At 40.5% G+C, this 17,789-nt stretch overlaps 1 protein-coding gene across 3 annotated transcripts in view; it reads right to left on the reverse strand.

The window, feature by feature from the left end:
* Positions 1–17,789, reverse strand: part of AIMP1 (aminoacyl tRNA synthetase complex interacting multifunctional protein 1) — a 66,731-nt gene that overhangs the window by 18,494 nt on the left and 30,448 nt on the right. For all 3 annotated transcript variants that reach the window (XM_065404830.1, XM_065404831.1, XM_065404832.1), the window contains exons 2-4: positions 10,520–10,653; positions 6,393–6,506; positions 1,978–2,139 (exon numbers count right to left, since the gene is read on the reverse strand). In XM_065404830.1, the coding sequence (XP_065260902.1) occupies positions 1,978–2,139; positions 6,393–6,506; positions 10,520–10,653 (410 nt within the window). The remainder of the gene's footprint in view (positions 1–1,977; positions 2,140–6,392; positions 6,507–10,519; positions 10,654–17,789) is intronic.

Below are 17,789 nucleotides of genomic sequence, written 5' to 3' on the forward strand. Positions count from 1 at the left end.
GATATTCTTCTCTTTTTTAAATTAACAGCTCACATTTTGTAAACTCTCAGGGCTGTAATAAATGAGTTTGTACATAAGAACACGTCTGCTGGTTTGAAGATGAGACGTTCACATTTGGTTTACTGAATTACAATCCATGGGAGTAGCATCTTAATTAAGACATGTGTATTCCAGATGCTAGTATTTTCATCTAAAGAAGCTGGATCTTTCTAACATGTCTACCATGATATGTAAAGTCAAAAGACGAAACATCATCTTCAGGAAGGAAAAAAAGGGACAACGAAGCACCTCTCTTTTCACTTGTAATTTAAGTAAATAACTTTATACATTTTTGTTCATAAATGTTCCAGTACAGGACTGTGCCTGTACAAAGTGGCAACTTTCAAAGATAACATAAAAAATTCTTTATTAACCCTGTAACCACTAGATCCCACTAAAAGATGCTCTAAATTGTGCATCACTTTATTGCTTTAGAGATGCCATCTGGTCTCTACCTCAAATTTTATGAATCCCAGTGAGATCCTAGTCTGTGTCAAAAGTCTTGAAGACAAGGAAAATGATTATAGCCACCTACAGAACCAAATGCAGTTTCGGTCCCTTTACTGCCATAGGGATGTCAAAATTCTGAAGATAGTCCAGAAATAAATCCATTTCCATCAACGGTGAATTGTACTATTCATAAACTGACCCTTCCTAATCATGCATTGAGTTGCCAAACAGACCTTTGTGGAAATGTAATCAGTATTTTATAATTATATTTATTCCTCTTTCTTAAATTATTCTCTTCATTAAATACTCTTACAGGAAGGTTATTAGAGGCAGCTAATAAATATCAAATGGAGTCAAATATATTCGGGTAAAATATTTAAAGTCCCAACACGCAGTGTTAATTTCTACAAATGTTATTTGCCTAGCTGATTTCACTGTACTCCCCTCTACCCAAACAATAATACCACTAGTGTTGATATGGATGGATTTAAATAGGTTGCTGAAGCTCATTGGTTGAGAGTGTTTTCCGAAAAGAAGCAGAAGAAACAGTCAAACTACATTGGGTTCTACCCTTTAGTGCTATATTACATTACTACTTCTTACTGAGTACCATATATACTTGTTCACAAGCAGAATATTTTTGGTAAAAAAATGACGCATCAAAGAGCGGTGGTCGGCTTATAAACGGGTCTTCACCAAAATTTGATGATTTTAAACTCTGTGGAATCACTGAATTGAATATCTAATACATTGTTGTTTTGTTTACCTGGAGCATCTGCAGGCATGGAGCCCCTTGGCTCTACTTCCCGCAGCTCCCTTAGGCTGGGAACGGTGAACTGCAGCCACAGGGTGCAGAGGGGCTCCATGTCTGCAGACGCTCCAAGTAAACAAAACGTCCCACCAGTGGCTTACCCTGACAGGCCGGGAACCAAAGTTTGCCAACCCCTGAAATATAGGGTCGGCTTATGAAAGGGTCATACAGTTTTTGCTATTTTTACCTAACCATCTTGGGGGGTCAACTTATAAACGAACAGGCTAATGAACGAGTATATACGGTAATTTCTCTAAGCTAGTTCATGGGCTGATGCTTGCATTGTATAACTGGTAGAATCAAAATTGAACAATGAACCTCAGAGCTGAGAGTTATTTAATTTCATGCACTGTGGCAGACTCCACCTCAACATTTCAGTATTTTATTTATTATTTTGAAAGGGGAGACAACCTACACTTCAGCCACACTGACACAAATCTGCCCAATATCCAACTTAAATTTTAAGTGCCCCAAACCTATTTGATTAAACTTTTTCATTATTCCTTTCATTTTATTTTTCAAATTCCTTTCTCCAGGAGTTTAAGAGTTAATGTGTATGGATTTTCCTACTGTAGCTCTACTGATTGCTCTTTTCTATCCTCTCCAATAAAAACGTAAACAGCAAGTCGGCAAATTAGCTGTTGTAGATGCCTAACAGATTTGAAAAATGGAAATACCTTTTTTTTCTGCTTTCTCCTTTTTTTTCTTTTCTTCACTTCCACCTTTAATTTGGTCTTTGGGACCAGAAGGAGAGGATGTGACAGGTGTAGGCTGTGGTAAGTCTTCCGAAAATGAAGCTGCTGAAATGGTTCCACTGGATGGAACTGGGATATGTTTCACTAAAATTTAAATGATGGAAGTTAAAATGCTATTTAATTTCCTTAAAACTGTAATTGAAATCAAGGCATTTTATCAGAAATATAAAGAAAATGTAAAGTAAAGCAACATAGGAAATTAGTGCTTCAGAAAATAAAATAAAAATTATCCAGCTATGTCACTTTACTAAAAAGACCTCACACACCATACAAGCCTACAACAAAATTTATTCTGATTAAATAGCTGTATTATTGTTTTTATATTTGGAAACCTAATATTTTTCCTCAAAGAAAATGGATAACTTTAAAAATACACAAAAATAGAAACAAAGCAAGAGAGGTGATTTCATCAGTGCTATGCCTGCCTGTTTCGTCCCTCCCCCATTCCCGTTTCATCTGAGGTTTAAGTATATTCTTAAAAGCAAAACACAACTTTGTGTAAACACATACTCACTCAAACAGAAAATGAGAAGGTAAGGCCACGGCAAAAATTTATGCCTATGCTCAACTTTATGTATGTGACTACTTTCATTAGCTTTAGTGAGGCTACTCATGTGCATAAAATTAAGCCCAAATGTAAATCTTTAGAGAATCGAGGCTTAAATCACCAGGAGACAAAAATAATTTGAAAAGCAGTTATAGCATAATTATAATTTTTAAATGGTGTTATGAAGAATATAAAAGTTGTAGGAGGCAAAATATAATGGAGACTATTGCAATCATAGGGGTATCTTGGTTTTTTTTTGTTTTTTGTTTTGCTAAAATGATACATGATTGATTGAGATTGCAAAACCACTTTTTTACATACAGAAAAAATGTGAACCCCAAAACCATTTTTGAGGTGGGGGAGAAGTGGAGGGATAAAGACATGATCTTGGGGTTTAAGTGAGCACAGGATTGGGAGCCTGAGAGAGAATTTAAACAATCATTGTTTCAGTCAATAAAATATAAGTCGTTTTGGGGCATCAAAAACATTTCTCCACAGATATGTGGTAAGTACCAACGTGACAATTTAAGACATTCCCAAACGTTATATGGAGACTAACGTGTCCCATCCTCTCCATGTCTGTTTTTTAGAAGGTAATTTCTTAGGCAAGAGCTGTCTTTATTTTGTGTCTTGTACAGCACTGGCTGAACTGTGCTTAATAAATAATATATTCGGTAAGTCATATTTTTAACCACATACATTTGTTATAACACTTTGAGGAAAAAGACTAGAAGTTTCTATGTACGAAGAGCGCCCCGTGACGGAGGGCTGGAAGAAGAAACTTCTAACAAGCCCCAAAAGATGTATGCTGGAGACACAGGAGAGAGTCTGTGAGAAGAAGAAAAAGTTAACTGGGGAGACAGAAAAAATGAAAGGAGATCCCATGTAATGTGATATGTAAAGTTACTGTTACCAAATTTTGGCCTTTGCAACTAAGACAAGTTGGGTTTCCATGAAATTTTGTTGATTGCCTGTGACCTGTCGCTAACTTTTAAGATTCTGTCATGGTATTTTTAGTAACTTTATTGATAAGTTATTCTCAGATTGGTTACTTGCAATATTTATTTGGTTGGCAAAGTGAAATATGCTGACAGCCCACAAATTAAAGCAGCTTTCCATCACAGGACCACTACAATCTGTAAGCCTGTTATCCAGACAGTGCGACAGGGCTACTTCATCCTACAAAAATCAATAGTAAATGAGATGTTCTTTTCACAAGTAACAGCAAATGGTCCTGTAAGTACTCACTGCACATTCGATAAAAAGGTAATGGCATGAATAGTTCCTGTGCTTTCAAGATGAAAGGAAAGGGTCAAAGTTCCCTTGGTCTTTCCTTGGAGAAGACATCACAAGCCATTCTGTTGATCAGTTCCTTAGATTCATAGACTTTAAGCCAAGAGAGACCATTAGATCGTCTAGTCAGATCTCCTGTATATCACAGGACATTAAATTTCACCCAATTACCCATGTACTGAGCCCAATAACTTGTGTTTGGCTAAAGCATAAACTTTAAAAAAGGCATCCAGTCTTGATCTGAAGACATCAAGAGATGGAGAATTCACCACTTCCCCTGGTATTAGTGCCAGTGGTTAATCATCCACACTTAAAAATGTGTGCCTTATTTCTTTAAATATGTCTGGCTTAAACTTCCAGATATTGGGTCTTGTTATGCCTTCCTCTGTAAAGAGAAAGAGTCCTTTAGTACTCAGTATTTTATCCCATGAAGGCTCTTATGCAATGTAATCAAGTCACCTCTCAATCTTCTTTTCAATAAAATGAACAGATTGATCTCTAAGTCTTTCACTGCAAGGCCTTTTTTCCAGACCTCAAATCATTTTTGTGGCTCGTCTGCACCAGCTCCAATTTTTCAACCTACAGTTCTGGTGTCCACATTTTGAAAAGCATGTAGTATTCCAATATTGGTCTCACCAATGTCGTATACAGATGTAAAATCATCTCCCTAGTCTAACCAGGGCCGGCTCCAGCATTTCTGCCGCCCCAAGCAAAAAAAAAAAAAAAAGCCGCGATCAAAATCGCGACCGGCAATTTGGTGGGGGGGGGGGGGGGGGGGAAAGCCGCGATCGGCAGCGGCAGTTCGGCGGCAGGACCTTCGCTCCTAGAGGGAGTGAGGGACCTGCCGCCCCCGAATTGCCGCACGTGCTGCCCCTCTCCCTTGGCCTGCTTGTTAAGCTGGTGCCTGGAGCCGGCCCTGAGTCTAACCCACTACTCCCTGTTTATAGATTCAAGCCTAGCATAAATACCCTTTAATTCTTTACCACCTGGATCCCATATCAGCTTTTCCATTATTTTGCTTTGGACTGTTGTCAGGCTAATCAGCCTACAGTTAGTGTTAAACTTGGCCTTTGGTCGCCAGTACAGGAAAGGCTTCTTGTTCCTCCCATTCTTAAAAGATACATCATTCCATATGCTGATTTATATGTTCCTTGTAGTGTGAATACATAATAGACTCATAAAACATGTTCTTCTGTTCAGTAGAAAAAGGTCTTACATTTAGTTCTGCTCTCCATCCACATAAATTGCTTAAATGAAGAAGTGAAGTCTATCCAAAACATTTGTCAAACAGGATATTAACTCTCTATCCTTTTTTTATATTACAATTACAACCTGGAAACTTTGTATACATAGAGGCTTGTCCCTTATGTGTAATAGGGATATTTTTCTGTAAAATATTTCTGTGAAATATCAGTAGACACCTCTTACCCATACCTGCCTATCCCACATCTGAAAAGAATACTGAGGTGAACTATTGCAGGTTCTCGGCCATTGGAAAAAAACCAGACTAATGGATAGTCTAGCATATTAAAGGAATTAAGTCATGTGAAAGGAGGAGTGCATTTATGAAGTGGTGGTTCTTTTGAAGACTGCACATGCTGATTTAACAGTGGAACAAGTCAGTAATGGGAAGCAGTAAAATCATGCTTTACTGGATAGTGTCTTATCTGGTTTCCAGTACTAGAACTGTGAAACAAATATACTAAAAATGTTTTGTTTGTTTGTTTTTTGACATATTCCTCAAGAACATTTGTTTGCAGAAAATGAAACACTCATGCTGGATTTGGAGAACTGCAGCTTCCTCTTTTTGTTCCTTTTCTCTCAAAAGTAAAATTTCATAAGGGTGAGGACTATATCAGCCCCGGGCTTAAAAAGATAGATCCAGACTGGGACAATAACAGAGGAGGAATGGTGGTATAGCAAAGTCTTTGTTGTTAAGCCATGGGGCTGAAACTCAGAAAAGCTACATTCTAATCTCAGTTCCGTCACAAAATCCTTGGTAAGTCATTTAGGGGCAGCTTTTCCAGAGTGCTCAGTACCCTCAACTGTGGCTAGGTCTTCAAAGGAGCTCAGTTCCAGATGAGGTACCTAAATGAGGTACACCGAGTTTCAAAAGCATTCGTCACCCAACATCTTCCAGTGTATTGTAAGAGCACCCAGAAACCTCAGTCAAATTTAGGTCCCTATCATGCCAGGCACTGTACAGACATATAGAAAGACATGGTCCCAACCAAGAGTAAACTTTTCATATTTTCATAATTGTCACTTCTGCAACTTACAAGAGAACTCATATACTTTAAGTTACAGAGGTGGTTAACCACCAAGAGGTATGGCATTCCAAAGTTTCACCGAAGCAGCCCAAAAAGATGCCATGGATGTGACTACAAGGATATGAATCAGGAAGGATTAAACAAGTGATCAAAACAGCAGTCAAAGATGGTGACAGGATCTAAGCCCACACATGTGAAGATATAGTTCTCCTTCCTTTCTCTCTCACCTCCATTCCGAATTTCTGCCTGAATCAGCTCCTGTTTCAGTCCCTCAATTTCTTTCTTCAGTTTAGCATTTTCTACACGAAGCTTCTTCTCTTCTCGGAGAGATGCCTGCAGAACTAGAGTTGACACAATTTACATTAGAAACTACAGGCTCCAGTCATTACACATCCATTTGCTAAGTGCTGAATGTCACTTATCTGAAAAAAATTAGTTAAATTAAAAGCAAATAAAGGGAATATTTTTAAAATATTTAAAAATCATCATTAGAAAAGATCTCAGACATTTTATTATAGTTACTGACTTTTTATTAATGAACACGGACAGTGGTTTCTCAAATATCGACTTTCATGCCTTCCTCGTGGACTTGCATCTAAATCATAATCAAGCTACTTTTTGTTCCCCTCTCAAATTCCTACAGTGGCACCAATCTGAATCTATAACTTTGTAATCAACTATATGAGGTTCAACAAAATTCTCTTTCTGTATGCATAACCTATATTTGTAAACACCCAGATTTCTGTCCTGATATACAATAAAAAAAATCCCACTGAAGTTGGCAGACTAACTATAGAATGTACAATGAGGTTACACTGCCGTGAAAGTAAGGACAGTCTTATTTAGGCAATGGAAAAAAGATTTTATTCCCAGTGCGCTCACAGGCAGCCTGGGTGACCTTCAGCAAGTCACTCAACTCTGTGCCTCCATCTCTCCATTCTGAAATGGTAATGCTGAGAGGCTTATTCTATTATTCTTAATAATTGTGAGGCATTCAAGATATTACATAAATTAGCATAACAAAAGATAATAAATAAATGCAAATGGACTTGATTCACAGATTAAATTAGGCACTAACATTTAATAATACATTCTATTTTGTTGAATGGTCGATCTGGGGTAGCCTTGGGATTAAACTTGAGAGTGAATGGTATTTGATTCATTCTTTGTATTTTAAAATGTACCTTGTAATTTTGTTTAACTAACTGAAACAATGCTGATATGGTTATAAATTGTTTTGAGGGGAAAAGGCTGGCAATAATGGCTGAACATTTTAGTCTTTAGAGCCCCCTTGTTTCTGACTAAAGGAAAAAGCTGGGGGTATAAGAAAGATGACAAAATGTTTCAGTGTAAGATGTGGTGGCATTCCCTTTGGGCTATGCAGAATGTGTGTTGAAAAGTGTGATCATTTTAAATTTATAGGCAAAACATTTAGATTACATGCCAAGAGGAACTCTTTAGGCATTTAGAAGGTATAAGGTCCACATGCATTCATTAAAAATGTTAGCAACCTTCAGTCTATATTCTAAACTATAATCCAACTATCAAAAATGTGGCAAACACAATATTTCTATTTGGATTGTGGTAGGGCCAAAAGGCCCCAATCAGGGTAGGGATCCTGCAAAAATATAGTAAGGAAAAGAAGACACGAGTAAGCATGACAAACAAGGAGACAATGAGGACATGGTAACAGTAAGTTCATGCAATTAAATTATTCAGAATGTACAGTGTAAGTATTTGATATTTTCTTTTGGGGTTATTGCATTTTTTCCCTACAACCGATCAATCATTATGAGTTGTTGTCTGAATTTTGGTAGGTGTCATAGCAGAAGTGAGGAGGGTTCTGAAGATGACAACTAACAAAACAGGTCAGGGAGGCATCCCACGCAAAAGGAGTGATAGAAGAAAACATGAAAAATGTTTTAAGAGTTTTGACTGCCCATTTTTCTCTTTACTTACAGAGTGGAGACTGGAGGGTGGGGGTGGCGGGTTGGGGGAGAGGAGGAGGGAAGGGAAGAGGACGATGCAATAAGAGACAAGAGTGAATAATTAAACAGACCAAGAAACTTGAACATAATACAGTACAGCAGGGAGCCAGTGGAGAGATTCAAAGCAAATGGGGAGGTGACACTGTCAGAGACATGAGAAAGGAAGATGAATTAAGCAGCTGTATTTTGTATGGACTGGAAATGGTATGTGTGAGGGTTGGTGAAGTGGTTATGATAATCGAGATGTGAACTGATAAGAACTTGGAAAAAGTTTTAGTGGCATGGATTTTTGAAGTGAAGTGTGCTAGAGGAAAAAGAGACAGGATTTAACATGGTCTGACCGCAGTACATAGAAGAGGAAAGAAGTCAAAGACAACCCTCACTTTATGGACCTGAGTGCTAGGGAGAATTATGCTCTTGTCCAGAATGACAGAGAATGGAAGAATGGGCAGGACTTGGGAGGAAAGATAAGAAGTTGAGTTTTGGGCATGTTATGTTTCAGCTGATGGTGAGGCATTCAGGAAGAAATGTCAGTTGATCTCCCAAAGCTGAAATTGTGGGAATTTCATATACAGGATTACAACAGACTAACTTAAACCAATGTGCTGCAATAATGCCTATGCACACATATCTATTTTTTTTTTTGGTTAACAAAACAGAGTGATGAATGAATGTAAGAGAAAAGGCTGATTCCCGTCTATGGAGTGATATTTCTTCTATGATAAGTACCATGACAGTGTACAATGAACTATGAAGGGCAGCACTGAAGTTGATATATCTTAAAAATATATTTAAAAAAATTATGGAGGCACGTATTAAGACTTTGCTTCGTAAAGATGGCAAGGCAAAAGAGGACTCTTTGGCCCTCTGATTCTGACTAGACACTAAGTTTTGTGAAAGCTTTACGAGATGAACAGACTATTTCATTATCAGTAGGATAGAAATAAATTTTTGAGAGCTGTCAAGTGTTCGCTAAATTGAACAAGGCATGAATGAAAATAATGGTTTGGCTCATAAGCAGAAGATGATTATGCAAGACTAATAAACGCGGTTTCCAAATACAGTGTAGAAAGAAGAGAAATGGAAAAAAAAACAATTAAGAATAAAGTTTGAAAATAGTAGAGCTCAGGGGGGAGGGATAGCTCAGTGGTTTGAGCATTGGCCTGCTAAACCCAGGGTTGTGAGTTCAATCCTTGAGGGGGCCATTTAAGCATCTGGGGCAAAAATCTGTCTGGGGATTGGTCCTGCTTTGAGCAGGGGGTTGGACTAAATGACCTCCTGAGGTCCCTTCCAACCCTGATATGTGATTCTATGATATTCATGATAGAGCACCTTCATCCTTCAAAATGTATCGCTTTGTTGAGAATGAAAAGCCATGTAGTAACTATCTCATAGAACTGGAAGGGACCCTGAAAGGTCATCGAGTCCAGCTCCCTGCCTTCACTAGCAGGACCAAGTACTGATTTTGCCCCAGATCCCTAAGTGGCCCCCTCAAGGACTGAACTCACAACCCTGGGTTTAGCAGGCCAATGCTCAAACCACTGAGCTATCCCTCCCCGATTGACTCAAAAATGGAAATGGAGTTGTTTCATGAATGTACACAGAATATATGGCTAAATATTAGACTACTGAGGACACATACCCAGATCATAAAAATCCTGGTTTCTGGAAACAAGCTGGGGCATACATTTACATATATGGAGTGTTTTGTATTCCGTTGTCAGAAAGTGGTGTAACATTTACATCAAAGAGCCAGGCAGAGAGTTTGCTGACAGCTTCAGAGACTCCTATACAGCAGGGGTGGGCAAACTTTTTGGCCCAAGGGCCACATCTGGGTGAGGAAGTTGCATGCAGGGCCATGAATGTAGGGCTGGGGCAGGGTGTTGGGGTGCGGGAGGGAGTGTCGTGTGTGGGAGAGGGTGCAGTGTGCAGGAAGGGGCTCGGAGCAAGGGGTTGGGGCAGAGGAGGGGCGCGGAATGTACTAGGTGGCTCAGGGAAGGGGGTTGGGATGCAGGAGGGGGTGCACAGTGTGGGAGGGGGCTCAGAGCGATGGTGCAGGGAGGGGGCTCAGGGCAGGGAGTTAGGGTGCAGGAGGGGTGCAGGGTGTGGCAGTGGGCTCAGGGCAGGGAGTTAGGGTGCAGGAGGGGTGCAGCATGCGGCAGGGGTGCAGGGTGTGGCAGTGGGCTCAGGGCAGGGAGTTGGCATGCAGGAGGGGTTCAGGCTCCGGCCCAGCACCGCTTACCTGGAGCGGCTCCAGGGTGGCAGCGGTGCGCACCGGGGCCAGGGCAGGCTCCCTGTATATAATATTATAGTATAATATTAACCATCTGATTAGTAAATTTGCTTTAAGACATTGACTTTCTTACTAGCTTTCTCCTTTAGAAGAGCAACTTGCTGTTTGAGGTATTCAATGACTTGATCCGCCTCTGCACCCTTTTGCTCCAGTCTGTTCAATACTGCATTATTGGCTGCCATCTTTACCAAGGAACGGGCTAAAAACCTGAAACAGGAAAGCGAGAATAATGTGAACATTACCTTAATGTAATTAACTGTACATTTTTATGGTACATGCATCAGCACTAAAATCAACTGCTGATGCAGTAGGAACATTTGTTAAATGAGCAAGCTGGGCTCCCTCCCGCTAAATGAAAACCCAAACAAACAAAAAGCAATGTTAACCAAATTCTGATGTTTGCCAGCTGCATGTAAGTCTTTTGGAAGAAAAGCCACCCTACTCCAACCACCCATCTGTAGAAAACATGTTCCTGCTGCACAGCAAAGCACCAACCCCCCTACCTTCCCAGAATGAAAGGCAGATCCAGAGACAGACCATGAATAAATGAGCAATGGGGAACAAATTAAAAACAAAGAGGGGAAAAGATAAGGGAAATAAGTTTAGACTGAAGGACAACGTCTCATATTTGTATCTGAAACATTTATGAAATTATCAACCAAAAATTCTATTAAGAGTAAGAATGCATAAGAACAGCCAAACTGGGTTGGACCAATGGTCCATCTAGACCAGCATCCTGTCTTCTGACAGTGGCCAGTGCCAGATCCTTCAGAGGGACTGAACAGACAGGGCGATGTAGAGTGATCCGTCTCCTGTTGTCCAGTTCCAGCTTCTGGCAGTTGGAGGGACAGACAGAGCATGGGGTTGCCTCCCTGACCATCTTGGCTAATAGGCATGGATGGATCTGTCTTCCATGAACTTATCTAACTCTTTTTTGAACCCAGTTTTACGTCACAACATCCAATAGGTTGACCGCATTGTGTGAAGGAGTTAGTTACGTTTATTTTAAACCTGCTGCCTATTAATTTAATTGGGTGACCTCTAGTTTTTATGTCATATGAAGGGGGAAAATAACACTTCCCTATTCACTCTCTCCACACATTCATGGATTTATGGACCTCTATTATATTCCATTAGGTGTCTCTTTTATAAGCTTAAAAAGACAGACTGTTCATGCCTTCTCAGATGGAAATTGTTCCATATCCTTAATCTTTTTTTGCTTTTCTCTGTACCCTTTCCAGTTTTAATACACCTTTTTTGAGATAGGATGACCAGAACTGCACGCAGTATTCAAGGTGTGGGCATAGCATGGATTTATATAGTGGCATTATATTTTCTGTCATACTATCTATCCCTTTTTCCTAATGGTTCCTAAATCTAATCTTTTAATTAATCAATTACTGATCCAGGAGAGGACCTTCCCTCTTATCCCATGACTCCTCAGTTTGCATAAGAGCCTTTGGTGAGGTACTGTGTCAAAGGCTTTCTGAAAGGCCAACTAACTACATCATGGGTCATCCTTGTCCACATGCTTGCTGATATCCTCAAAGAATTTTAATAGATTGGTGAGGCATGATTTCCCTTTACAAAAGCTGTGTTGACCCTTCCCCAACATATTGTGTTTATCTATGTGTCTGATAATTTTGTTCTTTATTATAGTTTCAACCAATTTGCATGGCACTGAAGTTAGGCTTACTAGCCTGTAATTGCCAGGATCACCCCTGGAGGCCTTTGGGAAATAAAAAAAAAATTAGAATTACATTCAGCTACTCTCCAGTCATCTAGTACAGAGGCTGATTTAAGCAATAGGTTACGTACTACAGTCAGTAGTTCTGAAATTTCGTATTTGAGTTCCTTCAGAATCCTTGGGTCAATACCTTCTAGTCCTGGTGACTTATTACTATTTAATTTATCAATTTATTCCATAACGTCCTCTATTGACACTTCAATCTGGGACAGTTCTTCAGATTTGTCATGTAAAAAGAATGTCTCAGGTGTGAGGTGAGGCACCCCTCCCTGCCCCAATCCTCTGCAGTGAAGACTGATGCAAAGAATTCATTTAGCTGTTCACAGCAGAAGCCTTCTCTTCCTTTATTGCTTCTTTAGCATCCAGTGCCCTCTTACAACTTCTAAATCCTCCACATAAGTCAAGGAGTTAGAAGGCAGAGGGTTATCCATAAACATTAAAAGAGAAAATCACTGTTTTGTTTCTCTTAAGGGCAATTCTCAACCCTAACTACACCGTAAAAGGAGGAACCAAATTCCCCCCACATTTCCCCCCCCTCCAATTTCCACTTTCAGAGCTATTTTAGTTCATTTTGAATTCACCACTTAATCCCTGCCTTCAGTCAGAAGGTGGAGAGGGAGGACACTCTGTTGATGACACAGGAAAGAAACAGAGAAGATAAGAGGACAGTCATAAGAACATTAGAACGGCCATATTGGGTCAGGCCGAAGATCCATCTAGACCAGTATCTTGTCTTCCGACAGTGGCCAATGCCAGGTGCTCCAGAGGGAATGAACAGAACAGGTAATCAAGAGGCTAGGGACACCATCCCTGCCCATTCTGGCTAATAGCCATTGATGGACCTATCCTTCATGAATTTATCTAGTTCTGTTTTTGAACCCGGTTATAGTCTTGGCCTTTACAACATCCTCTGGCAAGGAGTTCCACAGGTTGACTGTGCATCGTGTCAAAAAATACTTTGTTTGTTTTAAACCTGCTGCCTATTAATTTCATTTGGTAGCCCCTAGTTCTTGTGTTATGAGAAGGAGTAAATAACACTTCCTTATTTACTTTCTCCACACCAGTCATGATTTTATAGACCTCTATCATATCCACCCTTAGTCGCCTCTTTTCCAAGCTGAAAAGTCCCAGTCTTATTAATCTCTCCTCATATGGCAGCTGTTCCACACCCTTAATCATTTTTGTTGCCCTCTTCTGAACCTTTTCCAATTCCAATATCTTTTTTGAAATGTGGGCGTACCATGGATTTATATAGAGGCAATATGATATTTTCTTTCTCTTTGCTGTTATGCACATCTAAATCTAGTCACCTCTACCTCCTCTCTCAGGATCCTCAAGAGAATTCCTTCCAAACACAGTACAGAGGATCTGTGAGCCCCTGCTCTGCCTCACTGAGAGCCTTCACTTGGTAAATCCAATGGGGCTTAGTCCTTTCCCTTCTCCTGTTCAATGTTTATGTCTAACCATTAAGCGAGAGTAGATGCTACTCAAAGGTCAGCTATATATTGGTGACAAACAGCAATATAAACACTCTTCTCTGCAGCAGCCTATGCTTTTCCTATCTACCTGGAAAAAATAAGCACTTCCATGAATTACAGCTAGCTGAACTATAATGAAAGAAATAAGCAGATGATACTGGTGTACAGGGAGAAGCACTCTGAAGATCTCCCAGGACAAAAGACAGCTCCACCAGCTAAAGGAATCTATCCATCAATCCCACAGGTGTGAGATCTTGGATTCTATGCCTAGACTCCTAGGTTGTAGCAGTGCCCAGAAATACCTTTATCATTTCAAATGGCAAGATAACTGAGCCTGCTTCTCTCGGACAATGATTCTGCCACAATAATCTACATCTATTTCTTTGAAAATGAACAACTATAATGCTCTCTATCTGGGGTTGACAACAGAATCCACACTGCAAGGGTACTTTAAGAATGGAGTTACAATTTAAACTCTGATTCTCCTGCCTGTTTAACAGTAGTGAATTAAATGTCATTTAAAAATGTTTGCAGACATGAATTTCCTTTACATTTTACAAGGCATAAATGTTGAGACAGCATTAAAAGGTAACATCTTACACTAAATTTATACAAGGTGGCTAGCTAAACTTTAGTGATCCTTGAGAAATATGTAAACTATAATTCTCTCGAGGGAGTGTAATACTAACAGCATAAACTTAGCCAACAACAATAAAATGCTACTAAAACTTCAAAGTGAATAGAACTAGTACATTTTATAGTTATTAGCCAAGTTGGCTAATGAACTGAGGATCGGGAAATGAAGTTACATGATTACACCAGATAGACTTTTCCCACTTGTCAAATAAATTTCCAGAGATCTAATATTATAAAACAGAGGAGAAACAGGTATTTGAGATATTGTTACCAAGAGCCAATAGAACGAAATGAACTGTAGTACTGGCAATGTAAGAACTTGCCAATATGGAGAGATAAGAAGATATACATAAAAAACAGAGTTTCTTATAGGTAAAACTTTGTTTAAAATTGTGTACTTAATGTAAAATATAAAACATTAAAAGCATTAACTGAAGGCTAATAAAATTGTGGTTTAATGTTATGACAATCAATAGCTGGGATTTGTATATTCATGTTTTCCCATCACTTGCTTTTCTGCCTGTGTAATCTTTGGATAATATGCTAAGACTATAAGAAGAGGAGAAAAAAACTGAATACTGTAACTTGGTAGAAGACAGGGCCTAAAGGAAAACATATCTTCTGACCTTCAACTGAGTCCAAGTTCCAGAAAGTCACTCAGAAAAATCAAGTCATTGGGATTTAAGAAAACTACATTTGAAAGGCTGCTATCCCTTCTTTTATATAAAATGTAGACAGAAAACATGAAAAACATGCTTTGAAGACAGCAGGATTCTCTAATATTACTAAATGATATATTCAGAGTTACATGAGTTATACACAGAGTTATATTCAGTTTCAGGAATCAGGGCCTGCAGCTGAACTGCAGACCAGGTATTAGACCTGCAGCTGACCACACTGATTGACCAGACCCCCGATTGGCTGAAAGGCACCACCTACTCCTGGGGGAATTCTGCGCCACTGTGCTTAACAGAATTTATGTCCCCCGCAGATTTCTTTGCTTTCCCACAGAAAAATGACTTTCTGATGGGGAAGCAAAGGGAAGCCACAAAAGCGGTCATGCAAACCTCCCCAGTAGTATGTTTCGGGTGCCCAGGACAACCGAAACAGAGGTAAATCACTGTGGGACAGGGGATGGGACTGGGGAGGACCCTGCTGGTGGCTCCTACCCTGCGCCAGGCTCAGCTCCTAGTTCCGGCTGGGCTGAGGAGGACAGGACTTCCTCTTCCCCTGAATGGCATCTGGGGCCATGTCAGACCCACCCCCAGATTCCTCCCCTGGCCGTAAGAAGCTCTGAAAACTACCCCCCTCCCCAGCCCTTCCTGCACCCATCACTCCTCAGCTGCAGGGGGAGGGATCACCGTTCAGGGAGCTGCTCCCACATCTGCCCAACTCCCATGCATCCAGACTCCCTTATACCCAGACTCTCCCGCCAAGCCTCACCCCCCACACACAAACACAAAGAACCCCCACAATGAGCCCCACTCCCCATGCACCTGGACCACCCCAACGAGCCACCTGCAGCTGGATCCCCACCCTACTGAGCCCCAACTAGCAGCACCTGGATCCCCCCCCACTGAGCTCCACTCCCCCCAGCATCTGGATCCCCCCCCCACTGAGCACCCCACCCCCAGATCCCCCTTCCGAGCTCTATCCCTCCACACCCAGACACCCCCCCCCCCCGCTGAGCCCCAACCACCTTCACTTGGACCCCTGCAGAGTCCCATTACCGTTGCACCCAGAACCCTCCAACAAGCCCCTGTGCATCCCGATCCCTCCCGCACCCGGATCCCCCACTGAGCCACCCACCCCCAGATTGCACCACACAGAACCCTCTCAACCCGAACCTGGATCACCCCACATTAAGCCCCTCTACACTTGGATCCTGCCTTGCTGAGCCTGCCTGCGCAGACCTGGTGCACCTGGCATGGAGAGGCAGGGCCCTGGGGTGTTTCTGGGGCAGGCCCGATCCTTTTGCTGTGTCAGAGTTGGGTGCAGCAACACCGCTTAGTCCGTGTCCCGAGGAGGGGCGGGGGGAGCTGCACAGTGATCTCCCACCTTTGTGAAGCCAGTGGCCTGTGCTCCCCAGTGCCATACTGGAGCCTCTACATTTGACGACAAATAAAATTAGCCGAGTTTTAAAATACTGTGTGGAGAATTTTAATTTTTTTGGCGCAGAATGCCATCAGGAATAATCACCAGGCCTGCTCTTAAGCCCAGCATCAGCACCAGGCGAAAGGCTGCTCAACATTTATGCCTGCATCTGCAATTGCTCCTGTGTCTGCCTTGCTACCAGGCCTGCTTGGTTTCTAACTCTGGCTCCGACAACTAGACCTGACTGTCCCAGGCCTGAAACAGAGCAGTGCAAAGAAATATGTAAGTCTTTACAGTTAGAAAAGTGATCAAGTATGTTTTCTTGATGTCTTTTGTCCTGCTTAAATAATTTTGTTGAAGGATTTTCCATTTACAAACTTTATTATGAAGTTTACTCCATTCAAGTTTTAAGGTTGTGAAGATGTATCTTTTGATAAGCCCAGTGTTAAAATCACCGTTAAACCTAAATGAATCCTTGCTATGTAAGATTAATGCCTTGTAAGTAAAAGAAGCATAAGGAGATCTACAAATTAACACTTGGACTTCAGACTCATCCTACATTAACAAGAATCAGAAGAACACAAGAACCTGTATTCAAACAAAGGTTCTTGAAAACAGCTATATCAAAAATAGGTTGACACAGAGTTATTAGGCCTATATTTAAATCCCAGTGGGAAGAAATAGTTGTTTGGTCCTAATTTTTTTTTTAGTTCTTTTATAATGGATAGTTGAAACTGAGAGCACGAGTTCCTAACCGTATCCATATGGTTCTACTTGTAATTTGAAATGGAACAGGTCAGATAAGCAGAAAGTTATTTTTAGAGGGGGATATTCCTTGACTGCAACATATCCTAGAAGCAAATAATTCAAATCTATGTTTGTTAAAATATATAAAGCATTTATTTAAATGTATATGGTTGTTGAATTCCACCTTAATTCCTCCATTTGACTCAAATGGATATCACTTTGTTCTCTAAAGACATTTATTACATGTCTGCTGCCTTGTTTCTAACGTATAGGTGTTTGCATTTCCATAGCGACAGAAGTAGCCTGTGAAGCGATATGGTTCAATGCTACAGTCCAGACGCAAGCCAAATGTTCACGGCCTTGAAAAGGAGTTTGGATTGGGTACACAAATTGTATATCATTTTAAGATTCAAGGTGCTATGTAAATAAGTGTAAGAGTATCCTTATTGGCTGAAATAATTTTCATTAAAATCTACAGATGTCAAACTTTAACTGGGTTGACAACTGGAAGACCCAACTGGAATAAGCAGTTTACTCTCTGTGGAAAATGTCACTTCTTGATAGAACATAGAAATAAGAGAACCCAAGAGGTCTTGGAATTAATGTTATAGTCAATGGTCTTTACCAAGATTAAGTTAACA

The sequence above is a fragment of the Emys orbicularis genome, chromosome 5 (genome assembly GCF_028017835.1).
Source record: "Emys orbicularis isolate rEmyOrb1 chromosome 5, rEmyOrb1.hap1, whole genome shotgun sequence".
NCBI lineage: Eukaryota > Metazoa > Chordata > Testudines > Emydidae > Emys > Emys orbicularis.